Source organism: Grampus griseus (genome assembly GCF_964374135.1).
Source record: "Grampus griseus genome assembly, chromosome: 7".
NCBI classification, from domain to species: domain Eukaryota; kingdom Metazoa; phylum Chordata; class Mammalia; order Artiodactyla; family Delphinidae; genus Grampus; species Grampus griseus.
In genome coordinates, this window is record NC_139001.1 from 50,390,435 (window position 1) to 50,408,612 (window position 18,178).

The 18,178-nt window shown below is 36.1% G+C and overlaps 1 protein-coding gene across 2 annotated transcripts in view; it reads right to left on the reverse strand.

Annotated features, from left to right (window-relative positions):
- Positions 1 to 17,883, reverse strand: part of DNAJC10 (DnaJ heat shock protein family (Hsp40) member C10) — a 59,735-nt gene extending 41,852 nt beyond the window's left edge. Inside the window, exons 1-9 of one of the 2 annotated variants that reach the window (XM_082658633.1) lie at positions 17,679 to 17,883; positions 17,069 to 17,119; positions 15,830 to 16,179; positions 13,796 to 13,958; positions 11,772 to 11,822; positions 6,021 to 6,103; positions 5,280 to 5,411; positions 4,619 to 4,712; positions 3,458 to 3,535 (exon numbers count right to left, since the gene is read on the reverse strand). In XM_082658633.1, the coding sequence (XP_082514759.1) occupies positions 3,458 to 3,535; positions 4,619 to 4,712; positions 5,280 to 5,411; positions 6,021 to 6,103; positions 11,772 to 11,822; positions 13,796 to 13,958; positions 15,830 to 16,033 (805 nt within the window). In that variant the 5' untranslated portion in view covers positions 16,034 to 16,179; positions 17,069 to 17,119; positions 17,679 to 17,883. The remainder of the gene's footprint in view (positions 1 to 3,457; positions 3,536 to 4,618; positions 4,713 to 5,279; positions 5,412 to 6,020; positions 6,104 to 11,771; positions 11,823 to 13,795; positions 13,959 to 15,829; positions 16,180 to 17,068; positions 17,120 to 17,678) is intronic. The other variant, XM_082658634.1, reaches the window with a different exon arrangement.
- Positions 17,884 to 18,178: the final 295 nt, after the last annotated feature.

Below are 18,178 nucleotides of genomic sequence, written 5' to 3' on the forward strand. Positions count from 1 at the left end.
AACCCACACACCTACGGTCAATTAATCTTCAAAAGAGGAGGCAAGAATATACAATGGAGAAAAACCAATCTCTTCAGCATGTGGTGTTGGGAAAGTTGGACAGCCACATGTAAATCAGTGAAGTTAGAATGTACCCTCTCACCATACACAAAAATAAACTCAAAATGGCTTAAAGACTTAAACATGACATGACACCATAAAACTCCTAGAAGAAATCATAGGCAAAACATTTTCTGACGTAAATCATACCAGTGTGTTCTTAGATCAGTCTCCCAAGGCAATATAAATAAAAACTAAAATAAACAAATGGGACCTAATCAAACTTAAAAGCTTTTGCACAGCAAAGGAAACCATAAACAAAAACAAAAAGACAACCTACAGAATGGGAGAAAATATTTAAATGATGCGACCAACAGGGGCTTAATTTCCAAAATACACAAACAGCTCATACAACTCAACAACAAAAAACCAAACAACCAAATCGAAAAATGGGTAGAAGACGTAAACAGACATTCCTCCAAAGAAGAAATACAGATGGCCAGTAGGCACATGAAAAGATGCTCAACATCACAAATTATTAGGGAAATGCAAATCACAACTACACTGAGGTACCACCTCCAGTCAAAATGGCCATCATTAAAAAGTCTACAAATAGCAAATGCTGGAGAGGGTATGGAGAAAAGAGAACACTCCAACACTGTTGGTGGGAATGTAAGTTGGTGTAGCCAATATAGAGAACAGAATAGAGGTTCCTCAAAAAACTAAAAACAGAATTACCATATGATCCAGCAATCCCACTCCTGGGCTTATATCCAGACAAAACTCCATTCCAGGGCTTCCCTGGTGGCGCAGTGGTTGAGAGTCCGCCTGCCGATGCAGGGGACGCGGGTTCGTGCCCCGGTCTGGGAAGATCCCACATGCCGCGGAGCGGCTGAGCCTGTGCTCCGCAACGGGAGAGGCCACAGCACTGAGAGGCCCGCATACCGCTAAAAAAAAAACCAAAAAAAAACTCCATTCCAAAAAGATACATGCACCCCTATGTTCACAGCAGCACTCGTCACAATAGCCAAGACATGGAAACAACCTAAATGTCCATCGACAGATGAATGGATAAAGAAGATGTGGTACATATATACAATGGAATACTACTCAGCCATAAAAAAGAATGAAATAATGCCATTTGCAGCAACATGGACGCAACTAGAGAAAGTCAAAGAGAAAGACAAATACCGTGTGATATCACTTATATGTGGATCTAAAATACAACACAAATGAACCTATGAAACAGAAAAAGAATCACAGATATAGAGAACAGACTGGTGGTTGCCAAGGGGGAGGGGGTTGGGGGGGAATGGAATAGGAGGTTGGGGTTAGCAGATGTAAGCTTTTACATACAGAATGGATAAACAACCAGGTCCTACTGTATAGCACAGAGAACTATGTTCAATATCCTATGATAAACCATAATGGAAAAGAATATTAAAAAAAAGAATGTAAATGTATGTATAACTGAATCCCTTTGCTATACAGCAGTAATTAACACAACACTGTAAATCAACTATACATCAATTAAAAAAAAAGATTTAAAGACCTAAATATAAGACACAACACTATAAAATTCCTAAGAGAGAACATAGGTAAAACATTCTCAGACATAAATTGTAGAAATATTTTCTTAGATCAATCTCCCAAGGCAAAAGCAATAAAAACCAAAAATAAACAAATAGGACCTAATCAAACTTACAAGCTTTTGCACAGCAAAGAAACCTTCAACAAAATGAAAAGACAACTTAAGGAATGGGAGAAAATATTTGCAAATGATGTGACTGAAATGGGGTTAATATCCAAAATATGTAAATAGCTCATATGACCAAATTTAAAAAAAAACCCAATCAAAAAATGGGCAGGAACTTCCCTGGTGGTCCAGTGGTTAAGACTCTGTGCTTCCAATGCAGGGGAAGAAGGTTCAGTCCCTGGTTGGGGGAAGTAAGATACCACATACCGTGTTGCGTGGCCAAAAAGGAATAAAAAGAAAAGGGCAGAAGACCTAAATAGAGATTTCTCCAAAGAATACATACAGATGGCCAACAGGCACATGAAAGATGCTCAACATGGCTAATTATTAAAGAAATGCAAATCAAAACCATGATGAGGTATCATCTCACACCAGTAAGTATGGCTATCATCAAAAAGTCTACAAATAAATGCTGGAAAGGGTGTGGAGGAAAGGGAACCCTGCTACACTGTCGGTGGGAATGTAAACTGGTACAGCCACTCTGGAAAACAGTATGGTGGTTCCTCAAGAAAAACTAAAAATAGAGCTATCATAGGATCCAGAAATTCCACTCCTGGGTATATATCTGGAAAAGACAAAAACTGTAATTTGAAAAGATACACGCACCCCAATGTTCATAGCAGCACTATTTACAATAGCCAAGACATGGAAACAACCCAAGTGCCCATCAACAGACAACTGGCTTAAGATGTGGTATGGATACAATGGAATATTACTCAGCCATAAAAAGAATGAAATATTGCCATTTGCAGCAACATGGATGGACCCAGAGAATATACTTTGTGAAGTAAGTCAGACAGAGAAAGACAAATATATGATATTATTTATTTATATGTGGAATCTAAAAAATAATACAACTCAATCTATTTAATACAAAACAGAAACACACTTATGGACACAGGAAACAAATTTATGGTTACCAAAGAGGGAGGAAAGGACAAATTAACAGTGTGGGATTAACAGAAACAAGCTACTTTACATGAAATAGATAAGCAACAAGGATTTACTGTATAGTACAGGGAATTATACACAATATCTTGTAATAACCTATAATGGAATATATTCCATTATTGGAATATATTCCACAAAAAAACCAAACTGAATCACTATGCTGTACACCTGAAACTAACACAATATTGTAAATATATACTTCAATTTCAAAAAAAGAAAAAGGAAATTAATTTTATAACCTATGTGTAAAATAATCAAAAAGAAATATTCATTAAATAAAAAAATAACTGGGTACAAATTGTATTTTGAAAATAATCAATTATAGAAGCATACTTAAGACTTTCACTTAATCTAAGGGTACATACTTCCAGTTACAAGATTAATAACTTCTGGGGATCTACTGCACAGCATATAGTGATTATAGCTAACAATACTGTATAAAATACTTGAAAGCTGCTGAGAGTAGATCTCAAATGTTCTCGCCCCAAGAAAGAAATAGTAAATAGGGGACAGGATGGAGGTGTTAGCTAATGTCGTGGTGGTGGTCATCATTTTGCAACATGTAAGTGTTGCAAATCAACAAACTGTACACCTTAAAGTTACAGAATGTTCTATGTCAATTATATCTCAATAAACCCGGGAAAAAAAAAGATTGTCACCTAAAAATCAAATGTCATAGTCTCTTCATCATAACAAAATAACAAATATTACCTCTTCCTTTGGAACAAAAAGTGATCAGCCAGCCAATACCAGCAGCAAACGCAGTTTGTATGGAGTTAACAAAATTTCCTTAAGAGAAAATAAAGAACATTTCTGATCATTTACTCCTCCATAATGGAAACTGTTTTCTAAATGGGTTTTCCCTTCTAATGTCACCCATTTCCAATCCACTCTGAGTAGTTTTCAGGATTCCTAAAAATCCTCTTGAGCATATCAAATTCCTTCAACTATTTATTTTTTTAATTACATAAAATCTAAATTCATTATTTCATTAAGAAACAAATTGGCAAGTAAGGCCCCTTGTGATCTGAGCTTTGTCTACCCATTCAGCCAGCCATATTCTTCCCCAAGCCACTCTACCCATTACCCATCTTTTTGTTAGATTCATGAAATACTGCCAGTTTCCAAATACAGTGACCTTTTAAGGCTTCCTCTTCACTTTCAAGACAGGTTATATCTGACCTCGTTCAAGAAGAATTTCCTAACCCTTCCTCCTTTCCCCACCTGAGTTCTTTCATATCCTTCATGCTTCCCTAAGCTTACCTCTCATAATGGTTACTACACTGCATTTTAATGGTTTACTAATGGGGACCTGGAAGGCAGGGATTACGTAGTTTATTACTACAGCCCTAGTATTTAACATAGTTTCAGAGACATAACTGTATTCAATGAATGATAAGAGCATCCCTTTAGAAGTAAATACTATAATTTCATGGGTAGTACAGATAATTAAATAACCCACCTAAAGTCACTTGATGAATTCAAAACCTAAGATTAGAAGAGTTTTTAAATTTCAAAATTAAACTGAATACAGGCATGAATTTACTGCCTGATGTAGTATACTTATGAAAGCAATAAAACACTTGGTTTACTAAATATTTAGTTGCACTTTCAAAGTTGCCTTTTCACCTAGCCCCACTTCATACCCATGTCCTACATCAAAACTGTTTTAGTTTATGTCTAAATATAGTTAATTTATTAAATGCCTACTATTTAGTAGGGCTCAGAACAAATGATACAATTCCCTTCTAAGAAGCATGGAAAAGATATTTAAAAATTTCAGTATCATGACCAGAACATTGCCACTAAAAAACTTAAAATACCAATTCAAAGTATCCTTGAAAATCAAGCAAATTATGAAAACAAAATTACCTGTCCATAATTCTGTCACTGTGCTTCTAACATGCTGCATGGCGAAATTCACTAAACTTTCCTTTGATCTGTCACCATGGTATTTCACTGCAGCCTATATTTTTATTTATAAAAAGAGAAATGTCTTTTACTTTTTCTTTTTAAAACTCATACCAAATACCTTGATTCTCCATTATTCTGAATAAGTAAGCTCTGTCTCAATGGTACAGTGTATTTCTAACTGACATGCTAAGAATCCTGATTGCACACATTCCATGTCAGACATTCAAATAATACTATTTATAATGTTTTTAGTTTCACTTTTATCACAACACTGGGGAGAGGAAGGGAAGTCAGAACTTTACATTCAATGAGAGAAAACACCTGTAAAATGCTTTGTAAATTATAAAGTACAACATGCATACTGGTTAACATTATGTTCTTTAAGATGGAAACTGAAATTGGCAAACATTTAATTTTGAAATAGAACAAAGACAAACTAATGCCATCTAAAAGTATTCACAGTATAATAAAAAATGTTTATTATGACTATAGTTAGATGGCATCTAAAATAAGACTTAAAAATCAAAAGATTCTACAAATTCACAGTGTTTTCTCTAGTATTCCCCTTGTTATAATGTTCTACCAATTAAAAAAAAAAAATGCCAATTTTATCTCTTACCATTCCAGACCTAAAAATGAAGAGGCTGGGATAACTGTTCACTCCTTTCATTCGGCAAAGCATTCTATCATCGCCACAGTTAACAGCTCCAATTCGAAGCAATCCATCTACTTCTTTAGCAAAGTCTCTCCACTATGAGGGAAAAAAAAAGTTTCTTCTGATAAGATCATTTATCTTTCCCTGAACATTCTTCAAGCTGTACTTTCCTCTTTTTTAAAATTAATTAATTATTTCTTTTTGGCTGCACTGGGTCTTTGTTGCTGCGCGCAGGCTTTCTCTAGCTGCGGAGAGAGGGGGCTACACTTTGTTGTGGTGCGCAGGCTTCTCATCGCAGTGGCTTCTCTTGTTGCGGAGCACGGGCTCTAGGCGCGCGAGCTTCAGTAGTTGTGGTTCCTGTGCTCTAGAGCACAGGCTCAGTAGTTGTGGCATACGGGTTTAGTTGTTCCGTGGGTTTAGTTGTTCCGTGGCATGTGGGATCTTCCCGGGCCAGGGCTTGAACCTGTGTCCCCTGCATTGGCAGGCGGACTCTTAACCACCGCACCACCAGGGAAGTCCCCAGGCTGTACTTTCTTAAAGGAGATTATGCTCAGGAAATAAAACCATATACACGTGAAAAAATATTATAGTCATTTCTGTTATAGTTACTACTAATAGAAAAAACACTCAAATTTAAAAAAACACTCAAATAACAGATCAGTTGTGAATAGTAAAACTTTAAATCAGGATGTAAAAAATACGTACTGTGGGAGCTAAATCATGGCAGTGTGAACACCCTGGGGAGTAAAAGTTCACAAACCACAGTTCTCCAGAATTAACAGCAGCATCTGAAAGTACATAAAACCAAAACAACTTAGAACAACCAAAACAACCAATTTACTACAGGTTTGTACCTATTTTAGTTAAAAATTTTCCTTGAGATCAGAATGAAAAAAAGTCATATATTTCTCACACTGCCTTTATCATTTTCTGTATAATTTTTTCTGTAAGAAGAAAACGTACTATTTCAACTGTCAAACTAACAATACCTTTTTTTTTTTTTGACTCTTCCAAGCCCTACTTGAATAAGAAGCAACCTTCAACTGCATGATCAATGTCACCAAGAAGCTGTAAAAAGAAAGGAAGCAACAAAAGAAAGCAAGAGCCAAACCTGATGACAGTCTGTGTGGTTGAGAGAAATGAAGAGAAACAGTGTGAGAGACTGACATTTAAGCTCTTCTACTATCTGCAGCACTGGTTAAGCACACAGTCAATCAATTCTGACAGCTACTCCAGATTCTGAAAGAATGAAGAGACCTACATGACATAGTAAGGACTGTGGGGATTAAATCTAATCTTTGCTCTTAATAAGACATTTTCCTTGGAAAACTGTGTTATTTGAAATATTGGATCAAAGTTTTTAACAATTCAAAACATGAATACATATTTGCTAATAGATCTGAACACTACATAATATCTACCCAACAATACATTATACGTTATAATCTAATCTATAAGAGGACCTGATATAAACAAAATTTATTCATTTAAAAATTTTATCGTTGTAAGGATGTGCTCTAACAGTCAAGATAAAAAAGTTAAGAAAATTTGCTTTAAGTTAGAGTCTCCATGTAATTCCATATGAAAATCACTTATCAGTAATTTTTAAAGAAAATATTTTCATAAGTTATAATAAATTATACCAAGACATCAAAACATGCACACTATTCTAAATATGTGTAACTGATTCAGATTAATTAGTAACATGCACAATAATGTTCACCTACATTTCAGTTACAAGACACACAGATCTATGTGAAAAACAGTTAAACCATACATTACAAGCAAAGTGTATACATTAGGATTTTATCAGCTGTTCTTTGGCAAAGGTTAGAAAGTCTGACAAACAGACCACTCTATCTAGGTTGTCAAAATAATTGCCATGCTGACTTAGATCAACTGGTATGAATTTAGGTAAAATCTTATATGTTCTCGGCCCCTTTCCTCTGGGACCTCTATGATGCAAATGTTAGTACACATGACGTTGTCCCAGAGGTCTCTTAAACCGTCCTCATTTCTTTCTACTCTTTTTTCATTTTCCTGTTCAGCTTCAGTGATTTCCACTAATCTGTCTTCCAGCTTGCTGATCCATTCCTCTGCATCATCTAATCTACTGTTGATTCCTTCTAGTGTATTTTTTCATTTCAGATATTGTATTCTTCATCTGTTTGGTTGTTCTTTATATTTTCTAACTCTTTGTTCAAAAACTTCTAACTTCTCACTCTGTTCATTCAATCTTCTCCCAAATTCTTTGAACATCTTAACAATATATTTAAAGTGATGAAAGGGAAAAACCTATAACCAAGAAGACTCTACCCAGCAAGGCTTTCATTAAGATTTGAAGGACAGGGCTTCCCTGGTGGCGCAGTGGTTGAGAGTCTGCCTGCTGATGCAGGGGACACAGGTTTGTGCCCCGGTCCGGGAAGATCCCACATGCCGTGGAGCGACTGGGTCTGTGAGCCATGGCCACTGAGCCTGCGCGTCCAGAGCCTGTGCTCCGCAACGGGAGAGGCCACAACAGTGAGAGGCCCACGTACCGCAAAAAAAAAAAAAAGATTTGAAAGACAGATCAAAAGTTTTACAGAGAAGCAAAAGCTAAAAGGTCGTCACCATGAAACCAGCTTCACAAGAAATGTTACAGGGACTTACCTAAGTGAAAAAGAAAAGGCCACAACTAGAAAAATGAAAATTATGGAAGAAAAAAAATCTCATTGTTAAAGTCAAATATACAATAAAGGTAGTAAATCAGCCATGTATAAAGCTAGTAGAAAGGTTAAAAGACAAGTAGTAAAATATATACTCAATAAATAAGGAATATAAAAACAAAAAGATATAAAATATGACGTCAAAGTCAGTAAATGTGGTGGAGGAGGGAGTAAAAATGCAGGGCTGTTAAAATTAGTTAATAAGCACACACACAGAGACTGCTACGTACAGTGTGTGGAGTAGTCAACGACTATGTGGTATCTTTGTATGGTGACATATCATATCAGACTTACTGTAGTGATCACTTTGAAATGTACAGAAACACCAAGTCAGTATGTTGTGTAACAGGAACTAACACAGTGTTGTATGTCATTACACTTCAGAAACAAAACTCACAGAAAAAGAGATCAGGTTTATGGTTACCTGAGGCGGGGGTCGGAGGGAAGGAGAGTTGGATGAAGGTGGTCAAAAGGTACAAACTTGTAGTTACGAGACAAATAAGTACTAGGAATGGAATGTACTACATCATAAATATAATCAACAATGCTGTATATCATATATAAAGTTGTTAGCAAATCCTGAGAGTTCCATTACAAGAAACCATTTTTTTCCTATTTCTTTAATTTTGTATCTGTATAAGATAACGAATATTTACTAAACTTATTTTGATCACCATTTCACGATGGATGTATGTCAAATCATGCTGTACACCTTAAACTTATACAGTACTGTATGTCAGTTATATCTCAATAAAACTGGAAGGGAAAAAAATAATGGCATTTAATTTGACACAAAACCTTATTTAAAGTGGGAAAAAAAAATGTCTCCCATCTTGGTACTTTGTTTTCATAGACTACTAACTTGTTTGCCCAGTTCCCACTATTATTAAAAATATTTTTAATACTGTATTATCAAAGCTCAATGGGATGTTTTTGCATAACCCAGTAACTCAGAATAGAACAAGTATATTTCAAAATGTGATTTTCAGCTTCTAAACTACACAACTATAGCTAATGTCTGTTAATATTTATGTGATTATAGCTAATAGCTTCTGTTAGCCTAGAAAAATGTAAAAAAAGGCAGAAGTGCTTTGAGTTCCTCTTTAATTTCTTGAGCTTGTCTTCAAAAGGAGAATGTATTGTGTGGGTACCACTCAAAATGACTACTGTTAAATGCAAGATGTTCTTTGCTTTTGCAGATACTATTTAGAACTTGTTTTAATAACTGCGTAATACTTTTCTGTGACATATAAAAAGATAATATGCATCATGTTTAATGGGAAGGATAAGAACTTCAAAGTGAAGTTTATTAGTCACATTTTTTCTTCTGTACTATAGTTGAACACTTCAGAGTTCCACTCCTGATAAAAGTGAACTATGTAATTTGGATTAACTCTTCCACTACAACTTCAGAACTGGACAAAATACAAAAGACTTCTGTTGAAAGCATCAGAGAGTTACCAATGTAGAGAAGAATTACAGGGCCCAGGAATGGGAGGAGGTAGAAATCAGGGGGGCACTGTTTGCCAGGAGGTAGTTGATAGGCAAGAAACTGAGCAGAGCTTTCAATAGATTCATGAGACTAGAGGGACAAAGATGGAGTTCAGGGCACACGTAGAGAAGGGTCCTGTAAATAAAGATGAACTGGAAGGAGACCAGTCCTGTACAAGTACAAAGCTCAGCTTTTGAATAATTTCAGTCTCTGTTTGGATAAAGCTGATCTGAGATTGTTAGTGACCCTAGTCAGAAGAAAATATAACTTCTCTCTGGAGCAAGAGAACGTACAAAACTTAAAAATAACTCCATAATTGTTTATATAATTAGTTACACAAAAGACCAGATTAAGTGACCCAAACCAATAGAAACTACTGGTAATGGAAAGAGACCCACAAGCAAGTATGCTAATGTGATATTTACATAGGCACAAGTTGATACAACTATCTACCCTTATTTATCGTCCTCCCTAGGCTTCTTCAGCTAAAACTTAAGGATCAGCTTGTCTTAGCCTAGTAATACACAGGGTAGTATTAGAGTTCAGACTGAATAGTGGCAACTTTGCACCGAACCTATCAATGTCAGTTAATTATTTCTGAAAAACTGTCTCTAAGGTTTTGTGACTGTTAATTAATTCTTAACTACTATTTGGAGTTCCATATGAATTATTAGCAGTTCTTAACCTTTTCTCTATAAGGACAAATTTGAAAAAGTTTGAACCCATGTGCAATACAACCATCAGGAAAGTCTTTCATTCTGGGTGGATTCATGGATTAGTCAGCTTGCAGGTTTTGTTCAGTTTCTCTAATTCGATTTCTAATTCCAAAGTTTTCTGCCCCACAGGACCACAAAATACTTACTGATTGACTAGCAGATGAGAGACAATAACCACAGAAAAACCAACGGGTTCATATAACTACAGTCCAAAAAGTTATGATTCTGCAAGCTTGTGACATGGGTGTCGGTTCTGTCTACCAACAATACAAATGAATCAAATTATCCTCCATTTCCTCTGTAGAGAAGACACACTCATTTTCCTTAGAGCTTGTTCAAGTGTTCACTACAAGACTTTTAACAAAATAATGTACTGAACAGCTACCTTGTAGGCCTGAACTCGCCAACATGATATACAAAGTAAGAATCCGATGCAATTCTTGCTTAGAAGGAACTGTACAGAAACAAGTGACTGCAACACATTGTTTATGATGATAACATGAGAAATTATATAAATCTATTTTGCATCTAGTATGCTATTTTAGTTTTCTAAATTAAATGAGACTGTAACATAGCAAAATAAAATTGAAATATGATTTGAGGTAAAATATACTGGTTTGAAGTAGAAAAGAATATTTTATTACAAGTGTACAAATTTGAAAATGTAAGAATCTTTTAGGTTTTCTACAATGCAATGCAAAGTGCAGAAGTATATTTTTATATCCATTTTCACACAAATCACAGATCAAATTAAATCTGCTTCCAAAAATAACCACATACTTATTCAAAACCCTGAAATATAAAAGTTCTAAAACCAGAAGTATTTCTGCAAGTTTGCAGGAAGCTCACCTGGCATACAAACCTATCCTGAACTGATATGGGGGCTATGTGTTATTTTTACTTCTTTTATTTAGTATACACACTTATGCATTTCACTGCTATTTTTAAAAAAATAGTATACTGCCCCACATTCTGCTAAGAACTTTTTTATCAGTGCTAATATTTTTATTTTGTTCTCATCCAGCTTTTATCCTCTATGCATATATGTGTATACCTTTTGTATGATTTGTATTATACTGCATACACAATTTTGTATTAGGCTTTTTTTTTTACATAACTACTCTTAAATATAAACACTTTTTAATAATGTGAAAAAATATAGAAAGAAGAATAAATATTGGTTCATTATTTCAAATGTGTCAATTATATACAAACACACACGTACAGAATGTTAAGGATGTTGCTAGCTCTTCTAAGGTTTCATTTCAACTGCCAAATGAGAGGAATAATTATTGTTGCTAATACACAGAATGTCATAAAAGTTCACTGACATAATGGAAAGAAAAGGTGATGATGACAATAAAAGAAACTACGTGAAAACCTCAACTATGGTTATAGAACATTATTTAAAATACAGTATATACCATATTACCTTGCTAAAATTTTAAAAATTTCTAAATTCTAAATACATTTGTCCTTGAGCATTTTAGTTAGGAGACTGGTCTTGAACTAGCTTTGGAAAATCATATACCCACAAACTTACCGAATTCTCTTCTATCCAACGTTATGATTTCAGGATCATCGTCATAAATACCTATTTTGAGAAGTACATAAAATTATAGTTAAAACTTCATCATAAAAATAAATTACCACATGAAAGATGTTACTTATTTTTGTTTCAATCATCAAAAATCATATTGCTATACTAAATCTCCAAGTGGAAGAATATGCAACACACTAAGAGAAAAGCAAAGAGTAATAATACCATTGGTGATACATTTAAAGAGTATCAAAAGAAATCAGTTTCCTGATATGGACTGTCATGGGGTGTGTGTGTCTGTGTGTGGCAGGGGGTGGGGATTCCCAATATTCACACAATGTCATCTCCACAGAAAATTTCTGTTATACGTTTTTTAAAAAAAGTTTTTATTTTGAAATAATTATAGACTTGCAGGAAATTGTAAAAACAGTTCAGAGTCCTACTTATCTTTCATCCAGCTTCCCCTAATGGTGACATACTATGTAATTTTAGTACAATATCCAAACCAGGAAATTGGCACTAGTACATTACTGTTAACTAGATTACAGACCTCATTCACTTTCAGACTGCATGTTTTTTTTTAATGTGTTATCGTTTAAAAATATTTTGTATTACTAAAAGTCTTATATAATTAGAATACTTGAAGAGGTAGAAGCAAACTTAAGTAAATATAAATTTTATTTATAATAATAATTAACACCAATGTGAGAAAGTTTCTCATTACTACATAAATTATCTAAATATTAGTGATGGATATATACCAGGGGTTAGTAAATATTTTAGATTTTGTGGGACATATGGTTTCTGTCACAGCTATTCAACTCTGCCCCTGAAGTGTGAAAAATAATATGTAGATAAATGAACAAAACTGTATAAATAAAACTTTATTTACAAAAGCAGGTGGCAGGCTGGACTTAGTCTGTGAAATATAGATTGCTGACACCTGTTATAGACTATTAAGCTATAGTGATTATACCTGAAAATACTATTTTGAAAAGTCAGTCTTGAGAAACAAATACTCCAGATATAAAGTGCAAATATTTTATTTAGTCTAAGATAAAAGCATACTTCAGTTCTCTGACTGCATTTGAGGCTAATTAAGAGAGACTGTAAACATTATGTGTTACCCTTAAAACAATCAAGAGAGACTACTGGGTACCGGAATGCTCCCTCTTTGCTTGACACCTGTATTTACTTTCCCCCTCCCTCAATCTCTTTAACTTATTTACTCTCTCTGCTCTTGTCTCATTTCTCATTCCTGTCAATACCTTCAATCATTATTAATCATTACTAATTAAGAAGAATGGCATTTCTACTGAAGTGACCACTATTAAAGGAAACTTCAGTCTTCCTTGGAAAATATGATGCTCTAAAAATACTGAAAGGCTTCAGTATTTAACTTCTAATACAAATATTTTTAAGAATTAAATAACAATCCTTATTTTAAAAGTATTTAGCAAGATTATGACCAAAACACCTTCATATTTATACAGATACCTACATACTACTTGACTTTCCTTTTGAATTCCACTCTCATGTTATATTAAAAAGAAGGTCAATGGGGGGCTTCCCTGGTGGCTCAGTGGTTAAAAATCTGCCTGCCCATGCAGGAGACATGGGTTCGAGCCCTGGTCCGGGAAGATCCTACATGCTGCAGAACAACTAAGCCCATGCGCCACAACTACTGAGCCAGCGGTGTACAGCCTGCGAGCCACAACTACTGAGCCTGTGTGCCACAACTACTGAAGCCCGCGCGCCTAGAGCCCGTGCTCCCAACAAGAGAAGCCACCACAATGAGAAGTTTGCGCACCACAACAAAGATTAGCCCCCACTCACCGCAACCAGAGAAAAGCCCACGTGCAGCAACAAAGACCCAACGCAGCCAAAAATAAAATAAATTAAAAAAAAGGTCAAGGGGACACATGTTAACTATGTAATAGTTTATACATTAGCTAAGTGGTGAAACAAAATTTTCTAAATTTACTCGAATAAACAATAATTTCATCAGGAATATCATATCATCTTACCAAAATCATAACGATAATAATTCCAGCTTTCATACTGGCCTCCTTGATTATCTGCAAGTCCCTTTTCTCCATATTTGTCATACTTTTTCCGCAGATCTTCATCTTTGAGTACTTCATATGCTCTGTTTATTTTCAAAAAATCACTATGTGCATCTGGGTTATTCTATTAAAAAATATTAGATATAATATTTGTTTCAGACACACAATCGATTTAACTTAATCCTGAGATTTCTGTGTGAACAGATACCAAGATAAGGAGGAGTAGTACAATATGAAATGGGTGCTCATGCTTTGAAATAAAAAAGTCAAAAAGTATTTCTAAAGAACTCCAATCTTAAAAAATACGAAAGTAGGGGCTTCCCTGGTGGCGCAGCTGTTGAGAGTCCGCCTGCCGATGCAGGGGACACGGGTTTGTGCCCTGGTCCGGGAAGATTCCACATGCCGCGGAGCGGCTGGGCCCGTGAGCCACGGCCGCTGAGCCTGCGCTCCGCAGCGGGAGAGGCCACAACAGTGAGAGGCCCTCGTAAAAAAAAAAACAAAAAAAACCCCAAAAAAACGAAAGTAATAGAAATGAGAATTGATGCTTCAAAAGGTTGATAGAGGTGGTCATCAAATATAAGTCACTACTTCTAAGAGTAGTAGAAACAGAAAAAACTGACTACAGAAACACAGAAAAACTGACTAATGAACCCTTGGAAACACTTAATATTGTAAATATTATGTGTTACCCTTAAAACAACCACAAAGAAATTTGTAGGTTATTTTTCTATTTGAGGCAAAACTCAGTACTTTAAGTAAAAAAAAGTTATGTACTCCAATCTATCAGATAATGACATAAGGACTAATATCAGAGTAACAATTCAAAAGTGGATTAATACGTTTCATTTGTTACTGTTTCATAGAATTGTTTTTTGAAGAATGTTTTCATCTAAATAATAGTTCGTTGTAAGTGGTCTACCATCTTTCATGTAGAAACTTAAAAGAAATAATTCTTTTATTCAGAAAGAAAAATTCTTTTATTTCAGAAAGAAAAAATTCTGAAAATTTAAAGAAAAATCTGAAAAAATGAAAACCCTAAACACAATACAATGTCGATCTCAAGAAAAGATTACCAATTAACAAGAGTTTTAGAGAAATACTGATTCTATTGCTCAGCTTTATGTAATCAAAATAAAATAATCCTATTTAAAATTCTATCTAGGGACTTCCCTGGTGGCCTAGTGGTTAGGATTCTAGGCTTTCACTGCAGTGGCCGGGGTTCAATCCCTGGTCAGGGACTGAATCCGTGGTGAGGCCAAAAATAAAACATAAAAAATAAATAAAAATAGTAAAAAAAAAAAAAAACAAAAACTGCAGTTACTGAAATTAACAGTAAAAAAAAATTCTATCTAGATATAATTAAATCTTTCTCCTTGATGAGTATCAAATCTCATTAAGAAAAAAATGAATGAGATAAATTATAAAAATACCTTAAGAATGAAAACTAATACAGTTTTGAAGGATTACATCATAGGATACATAATCAAATATTTATGATTGGAATTAACTGGATTTGGCTGCTCCCAAGTTTTAATTTATAATACTTTCTGACTCTGTTCTTAGACTTGCACATGGGAGAAAATAGTTAAAGTTGAAACATACTATTAATAGCTATTACTGCCATTTTTAGCAAGACATACCCTCTAAGTTCTAAGGAAATAATTTTTGTTACTGTTCTAAAATACTTGATTTTAAACTACTTTACTAAGAAATCTACTGCTTTGTGATTAACATCTGTAATATAACTGTTGGAAATTAGTTTTCAAATTAAGAGAGAACTGTATTTTTGGTACTGACATTCCTTTACACTATTCTGAACTTAGAACATTTTGCTTCTTCTGTTTTTAGTACAGAAGTTGAATTATGATTTTTGACGTGATTGTTCTTAAGCATTTTGAGCACTTATTTAAAATAATTTTTTAAATAATTTAAATACATACCAAAACTTACTAAAACACATTAATTAGATATGTTTAAAAAGAAATTTTTACCTACCGGGTTTTTATCAGGATGTAGCTTCAATGCCAATTTCTTGAAAGCCTGTCTTATTTCCCTACTGCTTGCAGTTTTGGATACACCAAGTAAACTGTAAAAATCCTGATCTGTACCCACTAAAATGGCCATATACACTATTAGAAAACAGAGCATGACCCTTTTCAAGTCTCTGAGATAGTCATCTTTATTTAACCAGACTCCCATTGTTTTTCTTGTCCAAGTTCTGACTCAAGTGAACATTAAGATAATGCCACTGGTTCCGGTTGATGTAATATGCAAATCTGAGAACTTCTGTCCACATTACTCCAAAGGTGAAACAGGTATCATGAATTTTTCCCCAAAATGTTAATCTGAAGAGAGAAAATCAGGTAGTTGAAATACATTAATAAAAAACCAAACACATCATTAACGCTATTTACTAAATAACATGGCCAGCAATAAAATCTCCAGTAAATGACAAATCAGGCTCTGTTCTTTGGGGGCCCCCTTCACTGCTTCCGTTATCTAGGTAGCCAGATTCGTGAGATCACTCAAGGTAGCAGATAAAGGTAAAAGGTAGCTAGTGAGGTGGCAGCTACCTAGAACTCTTTACAAACAAACAAGTGCAGCAACTTGCTCTATCAGCACCAGACCACAAGGGGGGAGAATGGGGGGAAAGCTATTTCCTTCCATCTTCTACCCAGCTTAAGCTTGCCTCTTTTGATGTGCTTCCTTTTTGGTTATTTCTTCACCCCTTTAAGGCTATTCAGTTTTCATTTTAATCAAATTTCACTTGTAGGAAATACCCTTTGGGGGTACTAGAAAGAAGCAACAGATCCTTCTAAAGTGTCTGTATTTTTCATATAAACCGTCCAAGAATAGCAGTGAATTTATATTGCTGTAACAACTTACATAGTCGGACGTTTCTTCCCCTGAATTTTCTCAGAAGGTGCTTACGTTATACCTAAGTAGTTACTATTTTATAAACTAGAAGACTAATAACTGCAAGTTAACAGTAATTTTACTGCAAAGTTTACATTGGGCATTAATAAAAATAGAAAAGAAACAAAAGGAGAAAAGGAATCAGTTATTTAGACATGCTCACCTGTGTAGGGTAAAAATAAAATCAGATCACATGTAAACTTGTATACTTTATCAATAGTTCCAAACATGTCATAATGCTTCGAAAAATCTAACCTTCCTAGCATCCTCAGTTCCTTTCTTCATTTAATCTTAAATGCCTAAATTTTTTTTCCTTACCTGTGAATGGTTTTGGTTCATTTCTAATCCTTTTCACGCCACCAGAAAACCCTTTGTAAAACAGAGTGATGGAGATTAATAAACATCCAGACTAAAAAAAAAGTTTAGAATAGAGAATATATTCTCAAACACCACTTTTAGACAAGCGATGTTTGTTCCCTGCCTAGCGGTGATTCTCAGACAGCGTGGGCGTGCCTGAGGCTGTGCGCCGAGCTGCGGGGACAGGTGGAAGCTGCAGGTAAATGCAACACTAACTCCTCGCTGCCACCACTCCAGGATGGGTTGCGGGGAGAGGGGAAAGATGGAGACACTGGGTGAAAGAGACTGTCAAGTGTTGCTGGTGTGTGAAATCTCAGGTTGGATTAGGGAGAAAGGAACCTGGATAACTGAGGGCAAAGTGAGAAATTGGAGCAAAAAGTGGGGAATTGCTGGGTGGAGGAATGGCGGTGTAGGTAGAAAGGAAGAAGACTGGAAGCGAAAACACAATAAACCAGCCTCAAGAGTGAAAAGGAGGGGAGATTCCGGTGCACAGGCACTTAGCCCCTCCCTTCCCGGAGGGCCCAGGCCGCCGCCAGCTCCAGCAGAGCCCCGTTCCCCCGCCCATGCCCACCTCGGTGCTGCGAGGTCGTCTCCTGCAGCTACTTCCCCATCCTCAATCCCTGGCGGCGGACCCCACTAGGCCAAACACAAGCTGTGCGTGCGGTAAGGAAGCACGCACTTCTGGCCGCTAGCCCGCAGAGCCCGAGATGTGGTAGGAGCAGCCAGCCGCACCGGCAGCGACGAGCGGCCGGTTCGGCTCGGCTCCTCGCGCGGCCGTCTCCTAGGCGAGGCGGGGCGGGGCCTGGCGCGGGGCATTGTGGGAAAGGCGTGGAGGACGCTGCTTGGGAGGACTCGTCTCAGGATCTGCGGGCGCAGTGGGGTGGGGAGGGCGGTGTAGGTTTAGGTTGACGTGGCCGTTTACGCGGAATCCGGCTCCGGCTCCGGCTCCGGCTTCAATCCGGAGCCGAAGAACACGCAATACCCACAAAGCCCGCGCCGCCGTTCCATCGCGGCTGGCTCACGCCGCGGACAGGAAGCCGGACGACAAAGTCCGCCCCCTTCTGCTCCCGT